The sequence below is a fragment of the Zophobas morio genome, unplaced genomic scaffold, assembly GCF_036711695.1.
Source record: "Zophobas morio isolate AGI-343-1 ecotype UQ-CSIRO unplaced genomic scaffold, CSIRO_AGI_Zmor_V1 ptg000011l, whole genome shotgun sequence".
Taxonomy (NCBI): Eukaryota; Metazoa; Arthropoda; class Insecta; order Coleoptera; family Tenebrionidae; genus Zophobas; species Zophobas morio.
Genome location: NW_026972116.1, coordinates 4860905 through 4875122, shown reverse-complemented (window position 1 = coordinate 4875122; position 14218 = coordinate 4860905). Strand labels below are relative to the sequence as shown.

The following is a 14218-nucleotide window of genomic DNA, read 5'->3' as shown; positions in this document are numbered from 1 at the left end:
ATTTGGTTGTTTAGGGAAAATACTCAAAGCGTATTCGTATATCACAAGTATAGAAGTACATGTATTCTATACTCTGTACAAAATTTGACAACAATCGGTCCAGTAGTTTCGTAGATTACGTGTCTAATAAAAATCGACACAGCCAGACAAGAGAAGGAGGCGGAACTTTTCTCGTACTCTAGGGGTCATGAAACGTCGAGAAAACATAAAAATAAACAAAATGAAAGTAAATTCGTAAAGCATAAGTACATGTTTCTTAAAATTTACATAATATTAATTACACAATATAAAGAGCAGACGTCGTCAAATTGTTGGTGGGCATGATTGGTCAAAATTTACTTAGGATTCTACCGTCTACATAATATTTGCAATACTTATATCGATTAGAATACTTCCTTCGCTTACGCTCAAGAAATAAAAATACTCGTATAAAATCTCTGAGCATTCGGTATTGCAGCTTTAAAGTTAAATTGCAAAATTTTGTTGTACAATTGTGATTTTTGCCAAAAATCTGAATATCTAGTCAATGAATCAAGTTAGATTCATAAACCACACTTGTAGGAGTATGTTATTTTATAAAGTATAAGAAACATTTACTATTAAACATTTTGACTTTACGTTATCAGGTTGTTGGTGGGGATGATCACACAAGTTTTGGTTAGCATGATATTCCTAACACACAATTAAAATTTGACAACAATCAGTCCGCTAGTTTCAGAGACTGTTTAATAAAAATCGACACAGACGACAGACGGGAACGCGGGACCTACTTTTTCGTACTCTAGAGATCATGAAATGCCGAGAAAACATGAAAGTGACCATTCATCGGATGAAGTCCTTCTTTAGCTCACTACGCTCGAGGAGTAATGCTGAAAATAAAGGTTTTTGCAAAATATTAGATTGAAATTATGCACAAATTGCTAGAATAATTGTAGTATTTATCTTTATGACTAAATTATGGTGAATTACGATAATTTTCTCAATGAAAATAGAGTTTAATCTCAATTAAATTAGTAAATGTTTTACAATTAAGAAATTACAGTGACGTAATATGATGAAGTTCGTCTAATGGATTAATTGACTTTTGATACAAGAATACGTAGGTAGAATGCTAAGTATATTAAAAATTATTTAAATTTGTCCACAGCACAAAAAATGAGCAAATTGCACTTATTATGAAGCCCCTGTAATCAAGATTAAGCTATACCACATTTTTGCCAACAACATCATGGCAAATGACTAGAATTAAACGCTTGGATTTTTTAAGATTCATTTCTTCGGAACCCTACACATTTCCCGTGAAATTAATAACTCTACTATTTTTAGGTATACTGCTATAACGGCCATATCTTAATAAATAATGACCGTAATTTGTCCTAATAACATTTTATTTACACCACAGCTGCGTTCCTTCAGGAATAAATCGCGCTAAATTCCCACATCAACGTCATTTTCCGACGAAACACATCGATAAAATGAAGACACCTGAGGGTAAGAAATATCGTGTTTACCCTTACAACGCAGACGGTAAAGTAAATATGACCCAATTTAATCAGACAGTACAAGCCGTAGAGGCCATGAAGCAGAAACATGAACCACCAAGCCAATTCTCTTTAATCGAAGAGAGTAATTTATATTGTAGCATGCTTGGTTTCTTGTGTTTAATTTTTCAGAAAATTATCTCACACTCTGCTGGTGCAAATTATGATTGATGTGATATATTAGTTTTTCTCTTTCCGGTAGAAAATGATTTTGAGTTAATATTTCCACTGATATTGTTTGTCCGAAGGACAAAGCTGATGTCTTGGACTCGACCATTATTCTTTGGTATTTCAGTCCTGATCGATACGCATTGCAAGGTTCATGAATGCGGTGTTCCCACTAAACTTCAAAGTTTTATTAAAAAGCCTTGTTATTTTCGAATCATGAATATTTTATGAGAGTTTGCCTAAAAATACGTCGTTGGGTAAGATTTAGAATTAAATATCCATCTCCAAGTAATTTGGTATTTGCAAACTTGACATGAATTTTGGTATTGATTTTAAAGTAGGCACACTCTGAAAGGCATTATTAAAGTTCGATTACTTTGAATTCTGTCACCTCGTGAATCAAATCAAACCTCAGTGTGTGGAGTATCATTTTAAATGGACACTGGAGCTGGCTCCGTAACAAAAAGTAAAGTGTGATCTAGCGTAGCAACCATAAATATTCATCGTTTAAATCTCTATTGACAGTTTGACAAAACACTGGGGGAGGTAAACATTGGATTTTATGGAAGCAGACAGAGGATTTATTTAATTTTAGAATACAACGGTAATGAGTTTTTTTTTAAGTTAAAAGCAAACATAAAAAGAAAATAAAGTCCGACGAGTCCTGTAGCAACTACACAATGTACTAGCAAATTTAATAACCATAATCGAATTCTGTCATTTCCATACCATTTTCTTGTTTTTATGATTTTCCATACAAAAGAAGCCATCCCTTTAACACAATCAATTGTCGGAACTAACCGAATTAAAAGACTTTCACACTTCTTAACTTTCGCTAAACTCTGTTCTCACACTACAACTGAATTATTAATTTTTTTTTCTGGAACCGACAGTTTATTATCATCTCGACGCACGCTGCACGAGAAAGAGCAAAAAAATTCAGCTTTTTGCTTATGTTTAGTGTGGTTTTTCCGCTCCGGTGAACTACAAGGAATTTATGGATAAGCGTCATGTTCGTTCTTGCGGAGTTGTAATTAATGTTGAAGCAGCTGTTACAAATATCATCATACTGCGGCGAATGTGTGGTTTAAGGTTGTGAACTTAGTTTTCCAGATCTGAACCCGGAACATTAGGTATTTGCATAGATGTAACTTGAAATAGCAAATTACCGGAAATGTTGCAACGTCCGGAATTTGCCTAGTAGAGCTAGAGCATAGCGGTGTCGACAATTCGATGTCGAATCAAGCATGTTTCTGTCGGAAGAATGTAATGTCGTGCATTAGCAGAAGTTAAAAAGTATCTTAATAAAAGCGACACTTTGGATTTTGACATTTTAAAGCTTGCTTGTAATTAAAGTTTTAATTTTAATTTACCGATATTATTATGATAATTTGATAACACATTTGTATAGTCATAACGGACAACCTAATTTGATGATGATTCTTACAACAATATTTACTCGTAATGACGGTGACAAATTACTATTTCTTCTCTCTCTCACTCTCTCTCGCCATTTGATTTATAAGTTATAATACTTATGATCACTGTAAAATTTTGCTTGTGACATTGTTAACAGCGTCTACGGGAAGGTGGGAAAAGATAAAGTACGTCTAATACGAAATGCATAAAACAATTTCTTGGAGGTGTAGAAAAAAACCTTCCTAAACGAGGGATTTAGTTAGAACGAAGATATTTCAAAAAAAAAACAATTTGTTTCACTTAAAGGCAACGTCTTTTAATGTTCAATCTCACCTTCCTTTATGTAAGTACGTATCAAAAACTGAAGTGTCTATTGTTACATTATAAAGAAAACAAACTACATCGTTGTAAATCGACTGTTTATGAATAATATTCGTTACGTGAGTGTATTGAGTGTTTACATACATTACCTACATGTTATTCTTTAATTTTCATATTGTGTTGACTTTTTTTTATAAAATCGATATATTATTATAACAGGGGAAAGTAGGAAAATACTTCCCATATAGTGTGATTTGTAAAAAAAAGTTATGGATTACTGGCCTTTAAAAACCAAAAAGTACAAATTTTTGTAGAGAACACAACATTTGAGTGAATTTTACAAATAAAAAACACAAAGATTTAAGATCATTTCTTTAGCGTGTTACGTTACTGTAGGTACTGACCTGAATTATAACTTTAAAGTTTAATAAAAAGAGGTTTATGGTCGTAGCCACTGCTATGGTCATTAATTAATAACTATTAAGATTCATTATTAATAATTAACTTTAAATTTAATATAATTTGAAAGCAACGTCAGTGTTGTATTTTATGATATGCAAGCTTTTGAGTAATTAATTTAACTTCTTAATGTGTCATTAGTTTAAAATTTAACGTCTATTAACGTCTAATATTAATATAATTCCCTAGGCTGTAAGCTAGTTTTGTATGAATATTATTTTCGTGTCCTAACATCTATTGTAAATTGTTTAGTTCGACTCTGCTTTTTTTGACAGAGCATTAGTGAATGTTTTTTAATGGTAACAAATTATAAAAAAAAATTGAGGTGTTCTAGAAAAAAATTATATGTTTATCATAATATTTTTTAACCTCAAACCACCAACGCATATTGAGAGAAAAGTTGCAACTACGGAGAAAAATTACAGTAGTTAAATCAAGACATATTTTATTCCAAAACAATAGGTTATTTTGTCATGAGAGCGTTTTTAGGTAATATTACCATATATACAAACAAATAGTACATAGTATATTACATAACGATAATCAAAAGTGAGTGATATCGTGTCAGTGAGAATTTTGAAATCTCACAAGCAAAGGATAGACACTTTCCAGCGAATTTTGTACACTATTTTTCGTAGGATTACAAACAGGCAACCCTTTCTTTAACAGTTTATTGCAATTTGTCATGAACTGTCAAATATTATGAGATTGGACGTTCTCCGAAGACGATAATTTGATGTCTTTGTGCCAGTCGATCAATTAATCATGCGATATTTCGTACCTTTTGTGCAATTTTTTAGGTAATAAGTGCTGGTTTTGCATATGTACTACTTCTACAATACTCGGTGGGGTACAGCGATGAATCCCTGCCAACGTCCACGTTATTTCGAATTTTCTAACAATGAAGCAAAAAAGCTGTGCAGCGTCTGATTGGTGAAACCGTCGAAAGTGATGTCGAAATTTTTAAAATCTAGCTGATGAACGTATAGTGTGTTTTTTATTAAAGAATCAGCAACCCTACACATTTTTCGGAAATGCAAGTGGCAACATGGTTAAAGATTTTCTTTGATGACAACAAAATAATAAAGGTTATCCTTATAGCGTCATGCGTATTGTTGTTATAGCAAACAATTATTGTAGCCGTGATTTTCGTAAACTTTATCATTTTACCGAAAATAATGTTGAATGGTTGGCAGACTATAGTTTAGGAGATAAGATCGAGGTGAGAGGTGCACTAAGCTCTGGACAGATAATACAACTATTTTTACGTTTTCAAAGTGATCCAGGATTTCAACAAAGAAGTGGAAGTGAAGAAGGAATCCAATGGACAACGGCATCTAAAACAGTAACAGAGGTTTTACCAAAAATAATGTAAAAGGCTAAAAGGATAATACTATATGTGGATTACATTTCCCAAAGCAAATAACATAGAAACTATCCGTTTTCCTAGAACTGTTGAAGCTTGGAGCTGTTGGCTGCACTCATTTGAAAGTTTAGAAACTGTCATATCATGGAGTGGAATCCATTAACCGAAAAGGTTTTTGTAGGATAAATTTGCAGGCTACAAGTATGGAGGCTCAATGGGCAGGATCTGTACATGATAAGCATATTCTTAAACGCTGGATTTATATATATCAATGAAGAGGATACAGTCAGATTGTGGGGTATTAGGGAATGTAGGATATGGAATCACACCATGGCTATTTACACTCATCAGACAACCTATGACGCCAAGTCGATTTGCGTTTTACAAAGTTCATAAAAAAACGGGTAATAAGTAGTTGTGCTGTTCTAAATGATAACTTTCCATTTATCGAAGACGATTTAGACGTGGAAAATAATGATAACGAAAAGCTGAAACAAGAGCTAGAACCTACAGAAACAATTCTTAGAAGACGTAGACAACAAAAAAGAGACGACATTGCAAATATAATCTACCAGTTTCGATTATAATTTTTATTTTAAAAAATTAACAAACCCTGGTTATAAACTGCTGTAAAAAAGGTGCACCACCTTTAACAAAAAAACATAGTACATATACTTCATTGTGTTATGTCGATCACTTTCTTTGTGGTCGAAGGAAAACAGTATTTCCTTATACTACGCAGCCAACACAATGCACTACAGTGTAAATATGTAATATATAGTACAGATACAAAATACCTAGCATTTTTTAATAACTTTTATTCTTATAAATGTAGATAGTAAAGTACAAACGGTATTTTCACGTAATATAACCAGGCACGTGAAGTAAATAAAAGAAATAAAAAACAAATGTAACGTTGAATTTACTATAAAGATTCGTAATTGCTAAGAATATTTTTGGTAATTTTTTGAGCTTATGAAAAAAAACAAGTTCGTTATAATTTCAAAATTTTTCACAATATTTTGTTTTTAAAATTAATATTTTTTATATTAGCCGATTTATTATTTTAATAAAAATGAAACAACTTAAAATACGTTTATTACGTACAATTCACATACAGTTGTTGTGTACAATTCATATTTCATCAGCACACAACATAAAAAAAGTATTATTGGGTTCAATAATTTCAGTATCTATTTCGATTCTGAGCAGTAACCAGACTAGATGTTAAATTTTTTATGTTACGCGTCTAGACAAACGAATTTTAAATGGAAGCCTGTGAAACTTAATCCAAGATCGCTCTACCGAAAATACGTGGGACGAAGCACCACAAGTGAACGGAAAAAGAACTCTAATATTTCCTGAAATTAAAGGCACTAAATGCTCGGCGAAATTATCTGAAAATACTTTAGTTAAATAAAACGCTTTTTATTAAAGTACCCCAGTTTCTTCAAACTTGGGAGGTATTACTTTTCGTGCTTTACATTCTTAATGAGCTTGAGAAGATTCAGTTCGTTCATTCTTTACAGATGGCTGAGATTACACAAAATGGAAAAGTTTGAGACTTCGTAGCTAAAATTTCCTCCTTATTTTTGCAACAGTAAAAAAACAGCATGAAATGAGGTTATTATCGAACCACAATATTCGAGGTTAAATACGTAACATAAGTGTACCAGTAGTTTCAAAGGTCAAATACTATGGTCACGACATTGCACCACTTCCAAAGTTTAGCACACCTGCAATTACCCGAATAACCCTCCTGCCCTTAGCAACTGGACAAAAGTCAGCTGAAAAAGCCATGTATTTTCATCCGTGTATTAATAAATGAATTCTCCCAATCAACCACAATTGATTGTAATTACTTAATGAAAGCACAAATTTCCCTGATGACTTCATCGAAGCGTTCATCACAGATAAAATTCTGTCCTGAGTACTTTAATTTAAATGTGAGGATTAAATGAAAACTCAAATTTTTTACATATTTTGATGGATGGATTTAGGATAAGTTTTAGTTAAAAAAGAGCAATACCATTAATCTGAAGAAGATCTGAAAAAAGTAATTTTGGCTCTAATGGTCTGCTTTAGCGAGTGCTCGTCTGATGAGAATCTACCTGATGAAATTTTGTAAGTTGATGCTATATCCCCGCTGTTCGCGTAATAATATTCAATTAAAAGCTTGTAGAACTCCAATTAAATATTCTCCCAGCACAGGCAATCATGTAGTTAATTAATAAATGTTATCCTGTGTAGTCGCCGTGGGGTTGAAAACAATTAGAAATCGTTGCTTCAGTTTTTGCTGGAATTTTCTTCGCTTGAGGTAATTAGAAATAACTACAAAGTAGGTACAAATCAGAACTCTGAAAAAACCGACCGGTGCATTTGTTATTTCTACAAAATTGAAAGCTCACTCGCGGAAACGCTTAAATAATTATATAGTCAATAAGTTAATTGTTAGATACCGACAAGAAGAAAAATTTTAGTCAATTAATTTTTTATACTGGTTAAAAGTACTGCGCAAGCTCACCAATAATCGATCAATAGGGAGGTTTACAGAAATTTTGATGAATGTTTAATTGAATTCGTACATACACGTAACAGATTTTCATCCAATAAATTTCGAAATTTATTTTCAGTTTTAATTGAATTGTTACGATTTATCGTGTGCAAGCACTGCGAGTGTAACAGTTATTCTTGTAACATTATACTGGTTTGGGTCAACGCGGAAGAATAAAATGTTGTTATAGTGTTAACAGTTTTATACTATTCTTCCAATTGAAGTTATTCTGAAAAAAAATGGTCGTTGTTTTAGGGTCTTCTTGAAAGTTAATGACGTCATCGCAAACATTTATTAATTAAGTTTTATTGATTACACCAAAAATTGTTTGCCTAATTTTCTCAAAATGCATGGAATACTATTATTTTCTCATAAAGTTTTCTTTGATAGTCGATCTTTATGAAACAAAGAATGCACTCTGACTTACACATGTTGGAGAGAACGAAGTACCGATATTTTTCAAAATTTTTCGTATCGCGTATTGTATTCATCCAATAAATGGAGTAATCAGACAAAGGAAACCTTATATTTAAAAATAGTTATAGTTAGGGTTATTGAGCTAGCTCGTTCCAGAAGTGAAATTACAGAATCATGAAGTCATTATTTTTTAATCTCTATCACATAATTGAAGTCAACTGTAAATACACTTTTAGGTAATTGCTACTTTATTTTATTTGAAAATGTTAAACAATTTATTTAATCAGGGATTTCAAAATTCGTCGCAGCAACATACTATTATATGTATATAGCTAGAAACCATAATGATTAAATTTATTGATATTTTAACCATTCAGAATTAAACCTCAAACGCTAGTGGCTACCAATTTCCAAACAACCAGTTATCAATATCCAGAACTGCAGAGTCCAAAGCAGAAATAGAAGGTACTTTCCCAGTGCCTGGAAAATTAGAAGAAAGGTTGTTGAAAATATTAAAACTATAACCCCAAGCATTCTGCAGTCCGATTTCTTTTATTTGTTGGTAAAATCTTTGTAATAGTTAATGTAATTATTCTTGCAGGTACATAAAAATCTATTGTAATTATAAATTTTGTCTTTTTTAACCTAGATACATGAAATTTTCGTTGGGGAAAAAGATTTCAATAATAACAAATCAGCAATCCACCATACAACTCCATAAAATTAGAACGAATGTCCAAGAAAAGAGCATTAAAAACTATCAGTTTCCAAGTTAAGATCATAAACACTAAAAAATAATAATAATTAAAACGTGTTTCACATGTCCATATTGATCACGAAATTTCAATAACTTACTTATATCAGTCTATTAATCAACACATTTCAATGAAACAGTTTTATAATTCTGAATACAAATAATACATAATTAGTATTCTAAAAATGCTGCAGAAGTGATAAGAAGCATTTGGAGCCTTAATTAAATTCCCCTGCCAAAAGGTGAGCTCCAATCTAACCACCATTTCTTAATCTAATCACCATCAAAACGTCAAAGAGAAATAAAATACCACAGCTTTCCGACTCTAAATGAGTAATGCGTCCTTCATCAACATTGTCCAGATGAAAGCCTGATATTTTTTCCAATAAAGCGGAAAGTTTGAAATATTTTTCCTCAGAGAACTCCGGCTAACCGCGCTATTTTTCTTCGTCCATTGTAATGGTGACGATAAAATCTTAATTATTCTTCTTGTGAAATCTCTGAATCTGGATCGGCATGTCCACTCTCCACTTCATTTTAGTCGATGAAAGCTCTCTGATGGGAAAATATTTAACAACAGTTAAGAGAAAACATTTTTTACCATCTCGGTTGTCAGTGAAATCAATATTTCGAATGCCAAGCGAGGTGTATTAATAGCTTCTTGTAAATAAGGTCGAGAATATCAGTTTCTCTTATTGAAAGCCGTATGTTATGACAGACACAAATAACCAAAAACGACTTTTTTTATAAAACGCGTTTCCTTTATTGGAATTTATCGAAAACGTGCGTGCCTATGTGTATTTTGATTATTCATTGCGCGAAGAGCGAAAGAATAAATATTTGATGTCGATGTGTAATGGAGGAGTTAATAAATTACATCCTCCAGCGGAAGGTTTTAAATGTTTCATAAACTGTTTTCACTTACTGCTGAAAGCTACAACCCTTTAGAACTGTGTCGGAAAAACTGTGTCCATTATATTCGGCTGTCCTACGATTTTGGTACTATCTCTATTGGTGTTATTTTGGTTAAAATTATCTTTATATATATACATACAACTCAATTTTCATAACTAAAAAATAATTTTTAGACCTTAGAAACCGCATGAGCAAGACTGTAACTTGATCACAGTTCGACACTTTGAAACAATTTGACAACATCGTTTCAGACGTATTGTATGATGTATTACTTATAAGTTTCCAACTCTGGAAAATATACTTAATCTGTTGACTGTTGATAATAAATCAGTGAAATACAAAACTTGGGAAAACCTTGCAATTTTTGTGCTTATCTCAAATGTAACTATTGTATTCTCTTTTCTAACCACTTAAGTTTAAGATTTTTAATTGTTGCGAGTTAGATAAATACAAAAACTGATATGTCTAATTGTTAACACAAGAAGCATATATAAGGAAACGTATGGAACACAGTAAAGTTAAGCTTAATTGCGAACCGTCATCATACACTTAACTTTTCCTTTTGCTCTGGGTAGTTCTCATTTACAAACAAACACAATAAATTCTCATATTAACTAACTTGCAGACATCATGTCTAACCTATTCCAGATACAACAGATTTATTAACGACGTTAACTGCAGTAATGGTGGGTATGATTGCGCATTTGCATACCAACTGAATAGTAATGTAGCATTAATGAAATTATATAAGGTACACGTAGCTATTTCCATCACCCTAACAAGGTTGCTATTATTTCTTAGTCACAAGGAAGATAACCGCTGCCGATAACCAATCTATATATAGTTACAAAAAGTTTATTGATCTAATTCACTTAGAAGGTTTTCACACAAAAGTGAGAATGACTTTTGCCACAACTTCTTAGTTTTATCTCGTTCTTCCAGCTGTCACGAAATTATCACCTCCGAACTTTAGTGGATAGACTTGTGGAAGTATATGAATTAGATGTCCCAATTCTTGTCCTGTCAAAATATTTATTTTCAACTTGCCAAAAACGGATTTTATTGGAAAATGTAATATTATGGATCGTCACATATTTAAAGCCGGATCACGACTTCGATTTGATATTCTAGGAGCAATAGAACTTTTACTTCGAATTCGAAGGAAGGGTAACGCTTTCAGCCTTACCAGTCTGACGGATCATACAAAATAATGATCTTTAGATTTTTTTTTGTTACTAATCTCACTGGCTGTGAAACGAATCTTTGATGTTTCAAATCATATCTTTTTTCCACAGTGTTAACGCATTTTTCAGATGTTACAGTTGAAAGGTCACGCGGAAGAGAGCAATAGCCCTGGATTTCTTTGTATTCTCACAAAGACTTCCGAGTTGTCAGATACAAACATTTCCTTAAAGAAATCACAGAAACTTATTTAAACAAGCTGGTTTCATTAGAGGGCTTGTAACTTAATTTGATTAGCGTCAATTTAATTAAAGTTTAATTAAAGGAGAAACCGCATTTACACAATAATTAAGAAGCAAAGAAAGCTTTTCCAGGCTAAGATTGCACGGAAAAATTTTTGGTTGTATTTATAAATTTATGAGTGTCGTTAAAGTGGAAAGTAATTAGTTGTGGCTTTCAAAATGAAATTTTATAATGTATTTTGTGGGAGATTCTATCCCCAAACATCAATTTAACAGCATTATATTTCTTGTTTCAGGATTACTGTCTTGGGACGTAAACGACTGCCTCGTCGATCTAGAAAAGGAGTTAGCTATAATAACCGAACAGGCTCTCGAAGGAGAGGAAGCCAGATATGGTAAGCAACAAGCACTTCTCTAAATTATAGCATAAATATCGCATCAGATACACTTCAAAGGATCAAATCATACTTCTTTGACACGTACACAGTTTAGAGTTATCTCGATACATTATTTACGCCCATTAAATGTACTCGAATTTATAAAATGGAAGAGGAGATATATACTTGTAGACTCTCATAACTCCAACCAACTTCTAAATTCTTGTTCTTTTTATCTGGAAAGTTCTGCTTGAAAAAACTTCTTGATGCGAGATGTTTCTTTGAGAGCTAGTGGAATAGGGGCACGGACAAATGTTTCGGAAAGTCTTACAGTAAAATTTTAATAATCGTTAACAGGATTTAATTAGACAGTTTTGGATTAAATAAAGCTCGAGTAACGTTCGAGCGAGCTTTTGCAAATTCACTTGCAAATACTTTAATACTCAGACGTTCCATTAAACTGACAATTTGACGGATTTTAAGCTGCGAGTGGGAATCAAGCTCCACTGAAAAAAAGCTAGCGGGTTGATTGTGATAAGAATTTGTCATAATGGTTAAACGTTACATTCTCACTCAAAATATCGAATAGCGAGTCGAACAGGTTAAGAATTCGGATAATTTAAAAATGTAAACAAAACGAATGTCTTTGCACTTGAAAATTATAATATTAAACCTGGAATTTTGCCTGCGACTGGATGGATTTTTTTTTTAATTTCTGCAGTTTTTTCATCCTCTGTTTATCTATGCTTCAAATTCAAATATTTTTCTGTTACGAGTTCATCCACTCATCCAAGAATTGTATTTTTAGTTTCCAAGTTTTTACAAGACATTAAACTATATTCTATGAAGAAAAGAGGGAAGAAAAGAAAAGTGAATCCTAGTGAAATAATTTTTGTTTCAGTGCACGCATTAGATTTGTTATTTGTGTTCTTCTTCAAGCTGATTTGTGGTGTTAAGTCAGATACAGTTTCACGAGCAATAAACATTCACCAAACATATATTAAATTTTTTACATTTTGTAATATACCAGGAAAGTGAAGTAAATTTTAACGTAAAAAATCATGTTCATGAACGCTGTAATGTAAAGTCAAAGCAAAATAGCATACTGTGGATTAAGTGGACTAATAAATCTTAATCTTTTTTTTTTTCAATAATCATGTCTACATCGTCCAAAACTTGAAAACAATTTAAAGGAACAAAAACTAATAAATAAAAATGTAAAACTAGAATATTTTGTTAGAGAGTAACACAATCTTTTGATCAAAATGTATTCTTGATCATTTTAATGAAATTTTTTTCTAAACAACACGAAAAAACTACTGAACACACTTGGTAATTCATACTGAATCATTTAGTGTTACAATTATGTCTGAAACTGTAATAATTATTGGTTTTATAAACTGAATGCCTGCGTATTTGTTTTGACATGTATTATATTTAAAAAAGTGAAGGAAATTTCAGAATATTTAATTCGCAAAAATAGATTAGGGCTTTAATGGCATCGATTTTTTTTTTATTTGTTAAGCAAATCAGTTCACTTGTTCTTTGCTACATAAACATAAAAAATATATTAACTGTTGAGAAGAGTCTACTTAATTAATTAAATCTGTTCTAGTTGGTCATGACACGTACGTCAACAGTCCAATTGAATTAGAATTAGAAAATCGCCCGATATACATTAGCTTAATACAATCAACGAGTAATTTGATTACAGAGGGAAAGAAATTTCGTAACATTGACATATAATTCAACATTTTTGACCGTAATCTTTTGTGAGATCTTTTTTTTAACAAACTTTCTGAGATACATTGTGTCCAATTCTTGCGCACACTAATTTTAATTTCTATCGATCTTCTTTAAAATTCGTCATGGTGACACAGTTTTATTAAAAATATGTTTTTCTTTGCTTATGTTTGCTTTCACGGTTCTTCCTTACTTAGCAACAAAGTTGTGTTTTTCTTTTGTGATCGCTTTGCAACAACATTCCCGATCTTTCCTGCTTTTCCGGAAGCTTTAAAGGATCAAATATTACTCGGAGAAAGCAAACAGACCCCACAGTACATACAAAGCGTCTATATTGCTTTGGGAGCTCTCGTCCTTCAACCAGCTTTTTATGAGTTAAATAGAACCTATAGCACGTTATGAGTTCCCAAAACACGCAAAAACAAGATTAATCTTATTGTATAACATCTTTTAGAAGTGCATCAGAACTTTAACTACTCCTCTTTAGATGCATGTTACTACTCTTGCATATCAGAATACCCAACTTCGTTTCATTATGATCTAATTACAGCAAAACACCAATATTTGCTCTAATGTTCGCAGTGAATAACTTCCAGAAGTTAACTCGTGATCTATACGTCAGCAGCAATTTGTATTGTACTCGTTCTTCGAGTGGTCGTTGCTTATCTTTTACGGCTTTTCTTGTTTCGAAGCGCCGAAACCTGCCATTGTAGCATTTCAGAGTAATCTACCGAGATGGTGATAAGAAGTGTATTGTTGG

The 14218-nt window shown here is 32.1% G+C and overlaps 1 protein-coding gene across 3 annotated transcripts in view; it reads left to right on the top strand.

Moving 5' to 3' along the window:
- Positions 1-14218, top strand: part of LOC135126690 (microtubule-associated protein futsch) — a 76469-nt gene that overhangs the window by 43623 nt on the left and 18628 nt on the right. For all 3 annotated transcript variants that reach the window (XM_064052765.1, XM_064052764.1, XM_064052763.1), the window contains exon 2: positions 11635-11733. In XM_064052765.1, coding sequence (XP_063908835.1) covers positions 11635-11733 — 99 coding nt within the window. The remainder of the gene's footprint in view (positions 1-11634; positions 11734-14218) is intronic.